The 17,629-nt window shown below is 49.0% G+C and overlaps 2 protein-coding genes across 6 annotated transcripts in view; both read right to left on the bottom strand.

Annotated features, from left to right (window-relative positions):
• The window catches only part of LOC124014474 (tripartite motif-containing protein 14-like), a 435,501-nt gene that overhangs the window by 176,193 nt on the left and 241,679 nt on the right, over nt 1-17,629 (bottom strand). The window lies entirely within an intron of this gene.
• LOC124014469 (actin filament-associated protein 1-like) overlaps nt 1-17,629 on the bottom strand; it is a 133,599-nt gene that overhangs the window by 5,197 nt on the left and 110,773 nt on the right. For 4 of the 5 annotated variants that reach the window (XM_046329517.1, XM_046329514.1, XM_046329516.1 and 1 more), the window contains exons 9-15: nt 15,659-15,811; nt 15,189-15,400; nt 14,797-14,942; nt 13,354-13,468; nt 12,060-12,323; nt 8,527-8,650; nt 69-233 (exon numbers count right to left, since the gene is read on the bottom strand). In XM_046329517.1, the coding sequence (XP_046185473.1) occupies nt 69-233; nt 8,527-8,650; nt 12,060-12,323; nt 13,354-13,468; nt 14,797-14,942; nt 15,189-15,400; nt 15,659-15,811 (1,179 nt within the window). The remainder of the gene's footprint in view (nt 1-68; nt 234-8,526; nt 8,651-12,059; nt 12,324-13,353; nt 13,469-14,796; nt 14,943-15,188; nt 15,401-15,658; nt 15,812-17,629) is intronic. The other variant, XM_046329518.1, reaches the window with a different exon arrangement.

Here is a 17,629-nt window from a genome sequence, read left to right as displayed (position 1 = left end):
TGTGTGTGTGTGTGTGTGTGTGTGTGTGTGTGTGTGTGTGTGTGTGTGTGTGTGTGTGTGTGTCGTACCGGTGTTGGCCTCCATGGCGGTGCGCAGGTCTTTCCTGTCCTTCTTCAGCTGGGTCAGACGGTTCCTGATGTCCTGCTTTCTGTTTATTAGCTCTTCCTCTTTAGCCTGCAGCATCTTGGCGTCCGCCTCCACACGGTTCTTACCATACTTATACTGCTCTGCACCTACAGGACAGAGAGGAGAGAGGAGTTATATACACACTACATGACCAAAAGGACGTGGACACCTGCTTGTTGAACATCTCATTCCAAAATCATGGGCATTAATATGGAGTTTGTCCCCCCGTTGCGGCTAGAACAGCCTCCACTCTTCTGGGAAGGCTTTCCACTGGATGTTGGAACATTGCTGCGGGGACTTGCTTCCATTCAACCACAAGAGCATTAGTGAGGTTGAAAACTGATGTTGCGCGATTAGGACTGGCTCGCAGTCGGCATTCCAATTTATCCCAAAGGTGTCCGATGAGGTTGAGGTCAGGGCTATGTGCAAGTCAGTCAAGTTCTTCCACACCGATTTTGACAAACCATTTCTGTATGGACCTTGATTTGTGCACAAGGGGCATTGTCATGCTGAAACAGGAAAGGGCATTTTCCCCAAACTGTTGCCAGAAAGTTGGAAGCACAGATATGCACTAGGCGGTCCCGTTCTTTGAGTTTGTGTGGCCTACCACTTCACGGCTGAGCCATTGTTGCTCATCTAGAATGTAATTTTATGCTGTAGCATTAAGATTTCCCTTCACTGGAACTAAGGGGCCCAAACCATGAAAAACAGCCCCAGACCATTATTCCTCCTCCACCAAACTTTACAGTTGTCACTATGGATTGGGGCAGGTAGCATTCTCCTGGCATCCACCATACCCAAATTCATCCGTCGGACTGCCAGGTGGTGAAGCGTCATGCAGATTTACACCACTCCAGCCGACATTTGGCATGGTGCATGGTGATCTTAGGCTTGTGTGCGGCTGCTTAGCCATGGAAACCAATTTCATGAAGCTCCCGACGAACAGTTATTGTGCAGACATTGCTTCCAAAGGCAGTTTGGAACTCGGTAGTGAGTGTTGTAACCGAGGACAGACGGTTTATACGCTCTACGCACTTCAGTGGTCCCATTCTGTGAGCTTATGTGGCCTACCACTTCACGGCTGAGCCGTTGTTGCTCCTAGACGATTCCACTTCACAATAACAGCACTTACATTTGACCGGGGCAGCTCGAGCAGGGAAGTAATTTGCGAACTTGTTGGAAAGGTGGTATCCTATGACAGTGCCACGTAGAAAGTCACTGAGCTCTTCAGTACGGGCCATTCTACTTCCAATGTTTGTCTATGGAGATTGCATGGCTGTGTGCTCAATTTTTATTCACCTGTCAGCAACGGGTACGGCTGAAATAGACGAATCCACTCATATGAAGGGCTGTCCACATACTTCTGTATATATAGTGCACCTTCACACCATTAAACCCAAACAGTGTGGGGAAATTGGCAATGGAAGGGGAGAAGGAGGGATTAGGAGGAGGGGGATGGGGGGATTTGGGAAAAAGAGTGATTAGGGGGAAGGAGGGATTAGGTGGAGAATAGAATCAGAGAGGAGGTGAGGAATGGAAGGAAAAAACAGAGGATGAGAAGAATGATGAAGAGAGAACAGGGGATGAGAGGAATGGGAGAACAGGGGATGAGAGGAATGGGAGAACAGGGGATGAGAGGAATGGGAGAACAGGGGATGAGAGGAATGGGAGAACAGGGGATGAGAGGAATGGGAGAACAGGGGATGAGAGGAATGGGAGAACAGGGGATGAGAGGAATGGGAGAACAGGGGATGAGAGGAATGGGAGAACAGGGGATGAGAGGAATGGGAGAACAGGGGATGAGAGGAATGATGAAGAGAGAACAGGGGATGAGAGGAATGATGAAGAGAGAACAGGGGATGAGAGGAATGGGAGAACAGGGGATGAGAGGAATGATGAAGAGAGAACAGGGGATGAGAGGAATGGGAGAACAGGGGATGAGAGGAATGATGAAGAGAGAACAGGTGATGAGAGGAATGGGAGAACAGGGGATGAGAGGAATGGGAGAACAGGGGATGAGAGGAATGATGAAGAGAGAACAGGGGATGAGAGGAATGGGAGAACAGGGGATGAGAGGAATGGGAGAACAGGGGATGAGAGGAATGATGAAGAGAGAACAGGGGATGAGAGGAATGATGAAGAGAGAACAGGGGATGAGAGGAATGATGAAGAGAGAACAGGGGATGAGAGGAATGGGAGAACAGGGGATGAGAGGAATGATGAAGAGAGAACAGGGGATGAGAGGAATGGGAGAACAGGGGATGAGAGGAATGATGAAGAGAGAACAGGGGATGAGAGGAATGATGAAGAGAGAACAGGGGATGAGAGGAATGATGAAGAGAGAACAGGTGATGAGAGGAATGATGAAGAGAGAACTGGGGATGAGAGGAATGGGAGAACAGGGGATGAGAGGAATGGGAGAACTGGGGATGAGAGGAATGGGAGAACAGGGGATGAGAGGAATGATGAAGAGAGAACAGGGGATGAGAGGAATGATGAAGAGAGAACAGGGGATGAGAGGAATGATGAAGATAGAACAGGGGATGAGAGGAATGGGAGAACAGGGGATGAGAGGAATGGGAGAACAGGGGATGAGAGGAATGATGAAGAGAGAACAGGTGATGAGAGGAATGATGAAGAGAGAACAGGGGATGAGAGGAATGGGAGAACAGGGGATGAGAGGAATGATGAAGAGAGAACAGGTGATGAGAGGAATGGGAGAACAGGGGATGAGAGGAATGGGAGAACAGGGGATGAGAGGAATGGGAGAACAGGGGATGAGAGGGGAGAACAGGGGATGAGAGGAATGATGAAGAGAGAACAGGTGATGAGAGGAATGATGAAGAGAGAACAGGGGATGAGAGGAATGGGAGAACAGGGGATGAGAGGAATGGGAGAACAGGGGATGAGAGGAATGGGAGAACAGGGGATGAGAGGAATGATGAAGAGAGAACAGGGGATGAGAGGAATGGGAGAACAGGGGATGAGAGGAATGATGAAGAGAGAACAGGGGATGAGAGGAATGGGAGAACAGGGGATGAGAGGAATGATGAAGAGAGAACAGGGGATGAGAGGAATGGGAGAACAGGGGATGAGAGGAATGATGAAGAGAGAACAGGGGATGAGAGGAATGGGAGAACAGGGGATGAGAGGAATGATGAAGAGAGAACAGGGGATGAGAGGAATGATGAAGAGAGAACAGGGGATGAGAGGAATGGGAGAACAGGGGATGAGAGGAATGGGAGAACAGGGGATGAGAGGAATGGGAGAACAGGTGATGAGAGGAATGATGAAGAGAGAACAGGTGATGAGAGGAATGATGAAGAGAGAACAGGGGATGAGAGGAATGATGAAGAGAGAACAGGGGATGAGAGGAATGGGAGAACAGGGGATGAGAGGAATGATGAAGAGAGAACAGGGGATGAGAGGAATGATGAAGAGAGAACAGGGGATGAGAGGAATGATGAAGAGAGAACAGGGGATGAGAGGAATGGGAGAACAGGGGATGAGAGGAATGATGAAGAGAGAACAGGGGATGAGAGGAATGATGAAGAGAGAACAGGGGATGAGAGGAATGATGAAGAGAGAACAGGGGATGAGAGGAATGATGAAGAGAGAACAGGGGATGAGAGGAATGATGAAGAGAGAACAGGGGATGCGAGGAATGGGAGAACAGGGGATGAGAGGAATGGGAGAACAGGGGATGAGAGGAATGATGAAGAGAGAACAGGGGATGAGAGGAATGGGAGAACAGGGGATGAGAGGAATGATGAAGAGAGAACAGGGGATGAGAGGAATGGGAGAACAGGTGATGAGAGGAATGATGAAGAGAGAACAGGTGATGAGAGGAATGATGAAGAGAGAACAGGGGATGAGAGGGGACAACAGGGGATGAGAGGAATGATGAAGAGAGAACAGGGGATGAGAGGAATGATGAAGAGAGAACAGGGGATGAGAGGAATGGGAGAACAGGGGATGAGAGGAATGGGAGAACAGGGGATGAGAGGAATGGGAGAACAGGTGATGAGAGGAATGATGAAGAGAGAACAGGTGATGAGAGGAATGATGAAGAGAGAACAGGGGATGAGAGGGGACAACAGGGGATGAGAGGAATGGGAGAACAGGGGATGAGAGGAATGGGAGAACAGGTGATGAGAGGAATGATGAAGAGAGAACAGGTGATGAGAGGAATGGGAGAATTGGGGATGAGAGGAATGATGAAGAGAGAACAGGGGATGAGAGGGGACAACAGGGGATGAGAGGAATGATGAAGAGATAACAGGGGATGAGAGGAATGATGAAGAGAGAACAGGGGATGAGAGGAATGGGAGAACAGGGGATGAGAGGAATGGGAGAACAGGGGATGAGAGGAATGATGAAGAGAGAACAGGGGATGAGAGGAATGATGAAGAGAGAACAGGGGATGAGAGGGGACAACAGGGGATGAGAGGAATGGGAGAACAGGGGATGAGAGGAATGGGAGAACAGGTGATGAGAGGAATGATGAAGAGAGAACAGGTGATGAGAGGAATGATGAAGAGAGAACAGGGGATGAGAGGGGACAACAGGGGATGAGAGGAATGGGAGAACAGGGGATGAGAGGAATGGGAGAACAGGTGATGAGAGGAATGATGAAGAGAGAACAGGTGATGAGAGGAATGGGAGAACAGGGGATGAGAGGAATGATGAAGAGAGAACAGGGGATGAGAGGAATGATGAAGAGAGAACAGGGGATGAGAGGAATGGGAGAACAGGGGATGAGAGGAATGATGAAGAGAGAACAGGGGATGAGAGGAATGATGAAGAGAGAACAGGGGATGAGAGGAATGGGAGAACAGGGGATGAGAGGGGAGAACTGGGGATGAGAGGAATGGGAGAACAGGGGATGAGAGGGGAGAACTGGGGATGAGAGGAATGATGAAGAGAGAACAGGGGATGAGAGGGAGAACTGGGGATGAGAGGAATGGGAGAACAGGGGATGAGAGGGGAGAACTGGAGATGAGAGGAATGATGAAGAGAGAACAGGGGATGAGAGGAATGATGAAGAGAGAACAGGGGATGAGAGGAATGGGAGAACAGGGGATGAGAGGAATGGGAGAACAGGGGATGAGAGGGGAGAACTGGGGATGAGCGGAATGATGAAGAGAGAACAGGGGATGAGAGGAATGGGAGAACAGGGGATGAGAGGAATGATGAAGAGAGAACAGGGGATGAGAGGAATGATGAAGAGAGAACAGGGGATGAGAGGAATGGGAGAACAGGGGATGAGAGGGGAGAACTGGGGATGAGAGGAATGGGAGAACAGGGGATGAGAGGGGAGAACTGGGGATGAGAGGAATGATGAAGAGAGAACAGGGGATGAGAGGGGAGAACTGGGGATGAGAGGAATGGGAGAACAGGGGATGAGAGGGGAGAACTGGGGATGAGAGGAATGGGAGAACAGGGGATGAGAGGGGAGAACTGGGGATGAGAGGAATGATGAAGAGAGAACAGGGGATGAGAGGGGAGAACTGGGGATGAGAGGAATGGGAGAACAGGGGATGAGAGGGGAGAACTGGAGATGAGAGGAATGATGAAGAGAGAACAGGGGATGCGAGGAATGGGAGAACAGGGGATGAGAGGAATGGGAGAACAGGGGATGAGAGGAATGATGAAGAGAGAACAGGGGATGAGAGGAATGGGAGAACAGGGGATGAGAGGAATGATGAAGAGAGAACAGGGGATGAGAGGAATGGGAGAACAGGTGATGAGAGGAATGATGAAGAGAGAACAGGTGATGAGAGGAATGATGAAGAGAGAACAGGGGATGAGAGGGGACAACAGGGGATGAGAGGAATGATGAAGAGAGAACAGGGGATGAGAGGAATGATGAAGAGAGAACAGGGGATGAGAGGAATGGGAGAACAGGGGATGAGAGGAATGGGAGAACAGGGGATGAGAGGAATGATGAAGAGAGAACAGGGGATGAGAGGAATGGGAGAACAGGTGATGAGAGGAATGATGAAGAGAGAACAGGTGATGAGAGGAATGATGAAGAGAGAACAGGGGATGAGAGGGGACAACAGGGGATGAGAGGAATGATGAAGAGAGAACAGGGGATGAGAGGAATGATGAAGAGAGAACAGGTGATGAGAGGAATGATGAAGAGAGAACAGGGGATGAGAGGGGACAACAGGGGATGAGAGGAATGGGAGAACAGGGGATGAGAGGAATGGGAGAACAGGTGATGAGAGGAATGATGAAGAGAGAACAGGTGATGAGAGGAATGGGAGAACAGGGGATGAGAGGAATGATGAAGAGAGAACAGGGGATGAGAGGAATGATGAAGAGAGAACAGGGGATGAGAGGAATGGGAGAACAGGGGATGAGAGGAATGGGAGAACAGGGGATGAGAGGAATGATGAAGAGAGAACAGGGGATGAGAGGAATGATGAAGAGAGAACAGGGGATGAGAGGAATGGGAGAACAGGGGATGAGAGGGGAGAACTGGGGATGAGAGGAATGATGAAGAGAGAACAGGGGATGAGAGGGGAGAACTGGGGATGAGAGGAATGGGAGAACAGGGGATGAGAGGGGAGAACTGGAGATGAGAGGAATGATGAAGAGAGAACAGGGGATGAGAGGAATGATGAAGAGAGAACAGGGGATGAGAGGAATGGGAGAACAGGGGATGAGAGGAATGGGAGAACAGGGGATGAGAGGGGAGAACTGGGGATGAGAGGAATGATGAAGAGAGAACAGGGGATGAGAGGAATGGGAGAACAGGGGATGAGAGGAATGATGAAGAGAGAACAGGGGATGAGAGGAATGATGAAGAGAGAACAGGGGATGAGAGGAATGGGAGAACAGGGGATGAGAGGGGAGAACTGGGGATGAGAGGAATGGGAGAACAGGGGATGAGAGGGGAGAACTGGGGATGAGAGGAATGATGAAGAGAGAACAGGGGATGAGAGGGGAGAACTGGGGATGAGAGGAATGGGAGAACAGGGGATGAGAGGGGAGAACTGGAGATGAGAGGAATGATGAAGAGAGAACAGGGGATGAGAGGAATGATGAAGAGAGAACAGGGGATGAGAGGAATGGGAGAACAGGGGATGAGAGGAATGGGAGAACAGGGGATGAGAGGGGAGAACTGGGGATGAGAGGAATGATGAAGAGAGAACAGGGGATGAGAGGAATGGGAGAACAGGGGATGAGAGGAATGATGAAGAGAGAACAGGGGATGAGAGGAATGATGAAGAGAGAACAGGGGATGAGAGGAATGGGAGAACAGGGGATGAGAGGAATGGGAGAACAGGGGATGAGAGGGGAGAACAGGGGATGATAGGGGAGAACAGGAGGAGGGAGAGGAGAAAGAACCAACCAATGGTTCAACCAATGAACCAACCAATGCTCATAAACTTCATAAGTTCATAAACTGACCAGCAACCCAGTGAACCCAAACCTCAGCCCAGAAATACCTGTTAATCACCCAGGAGAGGGTAGGGTTCAACCCTGGTGGAAAATCATAACCTGAATAAGAAGCCTGAAGCCACAGAGGCCACTGGAGCCTCTCCACACCACAAATGACGACTACACAGTCGTGCGTGTGTGTGTGTGTGTGTGTGTGTGTGTGTGTGTGTGTGTGTGTGTGTGTGTGTGTGTGCGCTCCTCACTAGAACATTAGCCTTTACGAAGGACTGTATACTCATTCAAACCACCACTTGACATCTTCAACCATCGATACACCGATATGGGCCTATTTTAGCTTGAGATGAAACAAGGATTGTGTAACAGACACTGAATCCAAAATGTCTTGAGAAAGCGGGTTCAAAACGGTCGTAGATGAAGCATTACTGAATAGACAGCTATTTGAATGAATGTTAGTTTGGTCTGGATATGAAGTGACAGTCATCCACAAGGTTGGGTTTTTACGACAGATGGTTTCTAAGAAACTGTATTAGCTCCACCCAAAATATGTCTGCTACTCCTGCTTTACCAACTGTCAGTTGGGAATTCCGGCATTTTCCGGGTTATTGTGGTGTTTCAGTTTTCCTAGAAAGCGATCAGTGGTGTGTTTGACTGAGGAGTGGGGAGCCAGACTCCGTGTCTACTAAGACCAGGCTACTGCTGTATATCACAGCCAGTGGCTGGTATAACGATGACTGGAAGTGACAGGCCAGCACTAGATGAATTAACATGCCAGTACTGGGTGTCATGATTTGCAGACTCTAATGTACTCATGGGAATGTGTCTCTATCTCACACACACACACACACACACACACACACACACACACACACACACACACACACACACACACACACACACACACACACACACACACACACACACACACACACACACACACACACACACACACACACACACACACACACACACACACACACACACACTTACTGGAATTGTTGCGTTTCACAGATGCTGTTCCATTGGTTGTTCCATTGGTCTTCTTGGCCTGGTTCTTGTCCACCTTCTGTTTAGACGCTGTCCCATTGGTCACTGGGACCTTTTTTCCCTTCAGCTGATTGGTTGAGAAGGAGGAAGCGAGAACAACTATTCATAATCTGTTTGAAATGCACAGGCTTAAAACGGCTAAGTATAATTTGCACATATAATGAAAACCATGAGGTGAACAGACAGTTACAATGGCTACAAAAACCACTTCAATAAAAATCCACAATGTCCACCAAACTCCCCAGGTGGATATAATCATGAGAACGTCTCTGTGTCCAGCTGTACAAACACATTTTAAGTTAAACATAACACAGTAATCCCAGCGTTGGGCTAAACCAGTCCTACTGTACTGCATTACCCCTGCAGTGTGTGTGTGTGTGTGTCTGATGACAATGAAAGGTTCATCTGAGGACGGGCACACACACACACACACACACACACACACACACACACACACACACACACACACACACACACACACACACACACACACACACACACACACACACACACACACACACACACACACACACACACACACACACACACACCTGGGAAACAGCAACTCGACAACACCATGTGATGCCTAATGTGTGTAACAGTGCTGGGTGCCACGTTCAGTACATGTCAGGTTCATGTAGACCAGGGGCATCAACGTCATACCATGGAGGGCCTAGTGTCTGCTGCTTTCAGCTTTTTCCTTTCAATTAAGACCTAGACAACCAGGTGAGGAGAGCTCCTTACTAATCAATGACCTTAATTCATCAATCAAGTACAAGGGAGGAGCCGAAAACCAGCAGACACTCTGCCCTCCGTGGAATGAGTTGGACACGTGCTGTAACGTCTTTACAAATATAATATGATATAATGACATAATATGGAGGTGATGGTCAGTGTAAAGGCAAGGAGTAGTGTGAACATACTGAGGACACACACACACACACACACACACACACACACACACACACACACACACACACACACACACACACACACACACACACACACACACACACACACACACACACACACACACACACACACACACACACACACACACACAGAACCCTCTAAAAGCAGGGTGGTCCGCAGTGCTCTGAGAGATACGCAGCCTAAGACACTGCAGCTATTTGACCTCCCCTACTTCTCTCAGTTAATATCAAGGCCTCTAGCTAAGGTTTGCTAAAGAGTGCATGGTCAATGTCTCAGACCCTAACTCCCATACACTCAAAACTGAACATTTTACGAGGGGCTCAATATGCTTGTAACACCATTCCTCTGCATGGCCATGTTTTTAATCACATTACGAAGAGACACACTACAGTAGGACGAAGCCAGCAGGGATTTTGAGGATAATGTCTGGAAACCTCAATTCTGGGTGGCCAGTATCAACACCGTTATATTAAAACAAAGCATGTCTCTGCAGGAATAACATGTAACAAGAATTGAGACTCAAATGATTTAATCCTTCTCCAATCCCCTCCACTAGACATACAGTATCTCTGTCCAATCCCCTCCTCTAGACATACAGTATCTCTGTCCAATCCCCTCCTCTCTACATACAGTATCTCTGTCCAATCCCCTCCACTAGACATACAGTATCTCTGTCCAATCCCCTCCTCTCTACATACAGTATCTCTGTCCAATCCCCTCCACTAGACATACAGTATCCCTGTCCAATCCCCTCCTCTCTACATACAGTATCTCTGTCCAATCCCCTCCTCTCTACATACAGTATCTCTGTCCAATCCCCTCCTCTCTACATACAGTATCCCTGTCCAATCCCCTCCTCTCTACATACAGTATCTCTGTCCAATCCCCTCCTCTCTACATACAGTATCCCTGTCCAATCCCCTCCTCTCTACATACAGTATCTCTATCCAATCCCCTCCTCTCTACATACAGTATCTCTATCCAATCCCCTCCTCTCTACATACAGTATCCCTGTCCAATCCCCTCCTCTCTACATACAGTATCTCTGTCCAATCCCCTCCTCTCTACATACAGTATCCCTGTCCAATCCCCTCCTCTCTACATACAGTATCTCTGTCCAATCCCCTCCTCTCTACATACAGTATCTCTATCCAATCCCCTCCTCTCTACATACAGTATCTCTATCCAATCCCCTCCTCTCTACATACAGTATCCCTGTCCAATCCCCTCCTCTCTACATACAGTATCCCTGTCCAATCCCCTCCTCTCTACATACAGTATCTCTGTCCAATCCCCTCCTCTCTACATACAGTATCTCTATCCAATCCCCTCCTCTCTACATACAGTATCTCTATCCAATCCCCTCCTCTCTACATACAGTATCTCTGTCCAATCCCCTCCTCTCTACATACAGTATCTCTATCCAATCCCCTCCTCTCTACATACAGTATCTCTATCCAATCCCCTCCTCTCTACATACAGTATCTCTGTCCAATCCCCTCCACTAGACATACAGTATCTCTGTCCAATCCCCTCCTCTCTACATACAGTATCTCTGTCCAATCCCCTCCTCTCTACATACAGTATCCCTGTCCAATCCCCTCCTCTCTACATACAGTATCTCTGTCCAATCCCCTCCTCTCTACATACAGTATCTCTGTCCAATCCTCTCCTCTCTACATACAGTATCTCTGTCCAATCCCCTCCTCTCTACATACAGTATCTCTGTCCAATCCCCTCCTCTCTACATACAGTATCTCTGTCCAATCCCCTCCACTAGACATACAGTATCCCTGTCCAATCCCCTCCTCTCTACATACAGTATCTCTGTCCAATCCCCTCCTCTCTACATACAGTCTCTCTGTCCAATCCCCTCCTCTCTACATACAGTATCTCTGTCCAATCCCCTCCTCTCTACATACAGTATCTCTGTCCAATCCTCTCCTCTCTACATAGTCTCTCTGTCCAATCCCCTCCTCTCTACATACAGTATCTCTGTCCAATCCCCTCCTCTCTACATACAGTATCTCTGTCCAATCCCCTCCTCTCTACATACAGTATCTCTGTCCAATCCCCTCCTCTCTACATACAGTCTCTAAGTCCAATCCCCTCCTCTCTACATACAGTATCTCTGTCCAATCCCCTCCTCTAGACATACAGTATCTCTGTCCAATCCCCTCCTCTCTACATACAGTATCTCTGTCCAATCCCCTCCTCTAGACATACAGTATCTCTGTCCAATCCCCTCCTCTCTACATACAGTATCCCTGTCACCTCTCCCGTAGAAAATAATTGCTCTCTGTTTTAATTCATATTTAGTTAAAGGGAGAGTTCACGCCAAAATCATAAAGTTATTTGATGGAATTTAGATGATGTCATTGACATTTGGGTCTATACAGGAAATGTCACAAGGGTCCCAACATCTTTTAGGTATGAAAATGTTTGATAAATGTTGGCTTTGAAGTGAACTATCCATTTGATATGAAAGAGAAGAGTTCAGTGTTAGGGTAGCATAAATGTTAGGAAAGCAGTGCGTTAGTCACCTGAGCAACGGCTTTAGTGTTAGTGTTAGCCGAGGAAGCGGAGGAAGAGGAGAGGAGTTTGGATTTGACAGGGCCAGGGGTTTTGTAGTGGCTGGAGGAAGAGGAGGAGGATGATGCCAGGCGACTGGGCTTGGGAGAGTAGCGGGAAGCCAGCTTGGGCGAAGGCATGTTCTCATACAGGTCGGGGTCAGTGTTCTCATACAACACCTCCTCTCTCAGACGTCGCCCTCCGGTGGCAGGGCTGGAGTATAGCGCCTCGGGGTCCTTACGATAGAGGAAGGTATGCAAAGAGGAGAGAAGGGGAGAGAAGGGAGAAGGAGAGGAGAGGAGAGAAGAGGAGAGAAGAGGAGAGAAGGGGAGAGGAGAGGAGAGGAGAGAAGAGGAGAGAAGGGGAGAGGAGAGAAGGGGAGAGGAGAGAAGGGGAGAGAAGAAGAGAGAAGAAGAGAGGAGAGAAGGGGAGAGGAGAGAAGGGGAGAGGAGAGAAGGGAGGAGGAGAGTAGGGGAGAGGAGAGAAGGAGAGAGGAGAGAAGGGGAGAGGAGAGAAGGGGAGAGGATATAAGGGAGGAGGAGAGAAGGGGAGAGGAGAGGAGAGAAGAGGAGAGAAGAAGAGAGGAGAGAAGGGGAGAGAAGAAGAGAGGAGAGAAGGGGAGAGGAGAGAAGGGAGGAGGAGAGAAGGGGAGAGGAGAGGAGAGAAGAGGAGAGAAGAAGAGAGGAGAGAAGGGGAGAGAAGAAGAGAGGAGAGACGGGAGAGAAGAAGAGAGGAGAGACGGGGAGAGAAGAGAAGGGGAAATATAAAGAGAAAGAAAATGATAAGAGAGAAGGGGAGATGAAAATGATAAGAGAGAAGGGGAGATGAAAATGTGAAACAGAGTGAACAAAGGAGCCAGCAAATGAGACGATAAAAGGGGGGAGGAGAAGAGAAAAAGAGGACACCAAAGGGGTGATGTTGTTGTTACAGACCAGTGAGTTGGCGCAGGGGAACGTACTTGAAAGTTGCACAATAATTGAATCAGAGGGATGAGCATGGGAAAGGGGGAGCGAGAGAGGATGAGAAACAGAAAGATGTCCCTGATGCAAGCCATCACAATGCAGCATCCAGACAGGAGATGGATAGATACTGCTCCCATTTGTTTTATATATAGATATTTTGTTTGTTTTCCGTGTGTGTGTGTGTGTGTGTGTGTGTGTGTGTGTGTGTGTGTGTGTGTGTGTGTGTGTGTGTGTGTGTGTGTGTGTGTGTGTGTGTGTGTGTGTGTGTGTGTGTGTGTGTGTGTGTGTGTGTGTGTGCGCTTACCGTTCCATTGATGGCCACATCATCATAGTGCAGTGCCATTCCAGAGGGACATGCGTAACTGTTGGCAGGGTTGTCCAGATAAGGTTTGGGAGATACAGCACGTTTACTAGTGAAGCTGAGGAGGACACTGTGAGTTACTATACACGTGACAACACAAGGACAAATGACACCTTCTCCTCATAATCCTAGTCATCTATAGAAATGTAGAGCCCTATTGGGAATTAGGATGGGAATTTGCCTTTAAGGACCCTTATAGCTGTTGTCTCATAGTGTCCCCATCATACAGATAAAAGTCCAATCATGTTTTGGTCCAGTTGATATTGAAAATCTTCATCCAGCTCTTTGCTAAGTGTGTTGTGTTTTGTTTGTGTGGGCAGGACTGGACTGCACACGGTGCTCTGGTGAAAACAATGCTGGTAAGAGAGTGACTCACATCCTCTGAGGGAAACATTGATCCAGAGTCATGCATTCCTAACTGAACAGGGGCTGAGGGGTTTTTCAAAACCTCATAGTGGACACATACCATCATGCACCCGTCCTATCTGTCATACAACGCCATACCCACCACCATACCCACCCTACCCACCACCATACCCACCATACCCACCATACCCACCACCATACCCACCATACCCACCATACCCACCACCATACCCACCATACCCTCCATACCCACCACCATACCCACCATACCCACCACCATACCCACCACCATACCCATCATACCCACCACCATACCCACCATACCCACCACCATACCCATCATACCCACCACCATACCCATCATACCCACCACTATACCCACCACCATACCCACCATACCCACCACCATACCCATCATACCCACCACCATACCCACCATACCCACCACCATACCCATCATACCCACCACCATACCCATCATACCCACCACCATACCCACCATACCCACCACCATACCCATCATACCCATCATACCCACCATATCCACCACCATACCCACCATACCCACCAACACCCCATCTTTAAGAAAACACGTGCACACACGGCCACCATACCCACCAACACCCCATCTTTAAGAAAATATAGATATTTACGTTTTCCTTTTTTACACCAGATATAAACATACGAATAACAACTTAGAGACAAACACAAACAACGACTACATCTCATCAGCCCAGAACTGCATGCTCACAGCCCATCTGGAAAACAAAATTACCCCTGTGTGTGTGTCTCACCAGAAGGACTGCTTGGCCAGCTGGATAACGTTTGCGGTAGTCTCTACATCTATGTGTGTGTGTGTGTGTGTGTGTGTGTGTGTGTGTGTGTGTGTGTGTGTGTGTGTGTGTGTGTGTGTGTGTGTGTGTGTGTGTGTGTGTGTGTGTGTGTGTGTGTGTGTGTGTGTGTGTGTGTGTGTGTGTGTGTGTGTGTGTGTGAGTGCGTGCGTGCGTGTGTGTGTCTCACCAGAAGGACTGCTTGGCCAGCTGGATAACGTTTGCGGTAGTCTCTACATCTATGTAATCGTAATGTAAGGCTGCAGGGTCTGTGATAGAGCCTGTTTCAGCTAGCAGCATCCCCAGCCACCGACCCATGACCTCTGAGGAGGACGCCTGGAGAGAACAGGAGGATTTAGAGAGATCCAGCACTATTTTATATCCAAGTCAAACTATCACATGACCACAAAGCTACTCACTAGCTAGTTAGTGCATTTGATGGTGTGGGAAGATGCCCCTTGGGCGCTGATTTAAGGTCAGATCTGAGGATTTGAACATGAAGGTTCAGATTTGGCGTGGTGGGTAAGCTGATCCCAGATCTGAAATCTATGGCCAACTTCCACCCATTGACCACCAACCTACCTCCAGTACAGCCACCTCCTGTCCGTTGCGGAGCAGGCGGAAAGCGAAGGGGTGTTTGGAGTCCAGTCCGGGGCTGACCTCGCAGCCTCTGAGGGGCAGGCTGGCCGTGTGGGTCTTCAGATCAGTACGGTCCTTATGAAGCAGCAGCTGGTTGTCCTTCAGACGACACCAACGCTCACGCCAGCGGTTATTGGACAGCACGTTCAGGTAGCCTGTCAATCAGACAAGACGGACCAGTTAGGATAAAGGGGTGGGGTAAAGTGACCAATGGTGAAACAGAAGACCAGGAAATGGGTCAATAGCTGCAGTTCTGGTTGTTGTAAGTCAAGACATGTCCCCGTACATTCTACATAGAAACAACAACAATGTATTGGAACACATTTTAACAGAGCATCTATACGACCAATCCACCCTTGATATAGGTTGTCCTCTACACCCCAGTGACCTCTAACCCCTAACAGGTGTCTTACCACAGGTGGGTATGTCCTCCTCGGCTGAAGAGGTCTGTTCGTCAGTGGACGGCTTCTTCTTGCCTAAGCCAATGATCTTAGTGATCTTCTTCCCCGCCCCTTTACTCAGCGTGCCTCCCTTCTGACTCTTCTGAGAGTCCTTCTTCCCTTTACCTGAGGGAGAGAGAGAGAGACAGTTGGCTAGGGAGACAGTGAGAGAGAGGAGGGGAGAGAGAGAGACAGTTGGTGAGGGAGACAGAGAGAGAGGAGGGGAGAGAGAGAGTGGGAGAGAGGAAGGTATAGAGTGAGAGGGGGAGACAGAGGGGAGAGAGAGAGAGGAGGAGAGAGAGAGTGGGAATTAGAAAGAGGAAGGTATAGAGTGAGAGGGGGAGACAGATGAGGGGAGAGAGAGAGAGGAGGGGAAAGAGAGAATGGGAATGAGAAAGAGGAAGGTATAGAGTGAGAGGGAGAGACAGAGAGAAAAGACAGACATACAATGCCAGAGAGCTAGACTATGATCACAGTACATGATAAGACTGTAATAGACAAGCAGATCATTTGAATATTTTGGTCAGAAATTAGGCCTACTACCCAAAGAGACCCATGGACACAATGACAGTGAACATTATCCTGGAAATACTGTGGTCTAAACCAGGCCTTATAGGCTGTCTCTGTGTGTCTGAAGATACAATCTGCTGGTCCCTGTTGTTTGGATTGGAGAGGAGAGAGACACAGGAGAGAGACACAGGAGAGACACAGAGGAGAGAGACACAGGAGAGAGACAGAGGAGAGATAGAGGAGAGAGAGAGGAGACATGGGAGAGAGAGGAGAGAGACAGAGGAGAGAGAGGAGAGAGACAGAGGAGAGAGACACAGGAGAGAGACAGAGGAGAGATAGAGGAGAGAGAGAGGAGACACGGGAGAGAGACAGAGGAGAGAGACACAGGAGAGAGACAGAGGAGAGAGACACAGGAGAGAGACAGAGGAGAGATAGAGGAGAGAGAGAGGAGACACGGGAGAGAGACAGAGGAGAGAGAGAGGAGAGAGACAGAGGAGACACGGGAGAGAGACAGAGGAGAGAGACAGAGGAGAGAGACAGAGGAGAGAGACACAGGAGAGAGACAGAGGAGAGATAGAGGAGAGAGAGAGGAGACACGGGAGAGAGACAGAGGAGAGAGAGAGGAGAGAGACAGAGGAAACACAGGAGAGAGACAGAGGAGAGAGACACAGGAGAGAGACACAGGAGAGAGACACAGGAGAGAGATAGAGGAGAGAGACAGAGGAAACACAGGAGAGAGACAGAGGAGAGAGACAGAGGAGAGAGACACAGGAGAGAGAGAGGAGAGAGACACATGAGAGAGACAGAGGAGAGAGACACAGGAGAGAGACAGAGGAGAGAGACACAGGAGAGAGACAGAGGAGAGAGACAGAGGAGAGAGACACAGGAGAGAGACAGAGGAGAGAGACACAGGAGAGAGAGACAGAGGAAACACAGGAGAGAGACAGAGGAGAGAGACAGAGGAGAGAGACACAGGAGAGAGACAGAGGAGAGAACCACAGGAGAGAGACAGAGGAGAGAGACAGAGGAGAGAGACACAGGAGAGAGACAGAGGAAACACAGGAGACAGAGGAGAGAGACAGAGGAAACACAGGAGACAGAGGAGAGAGACAGAGGAGAGAGACACAGGAGAGAGACAGAGGAGAGAGACACAGGAGAGAGACAGAGGAGAGAGACAGAGGAGAGAGACACAGGAGAGAGACAGAGGAGGGTGACAGAGGAGAGAGACACAGGAGAGAGACAGAGGAGAGAGACACAGGAGAGAGACAGAGGAGAGAGACACAGGAGAGAGACAGAGGAAACACAGGAGAGAGACAGAGGAGAGAGACACAGGAGAGAGACAGAGGAGAGAGACACAGGAGAGAGACACAGGAGAGAGACACAGGAGAGAGACAGTGGAGGGTGACAGAGGAGAGAGACACAGGAGAGAGACAG

Source organism: Oncorhynchus gorbuscha, linkage group LG25 (assembly GCF_021184085.1).
Source record: "Oncorhynchus gorbuscha isolate QuinsamMale2020 ecotype Even-year linkage group LG25, OgorEven_v1.0, whole genome shotgun sequence".
Taxonomy (NCBI): domain Eukaryota; kingdom Metazoa; phylum Chordata; class Actinopteri; order Salmoniformes; family Salmonidae; genus Oncorhynchus; species Oncorhynchus gorbuscha.
This window is presented reverse-complemented; position numbering and strand designations above follow the sequence as displayed.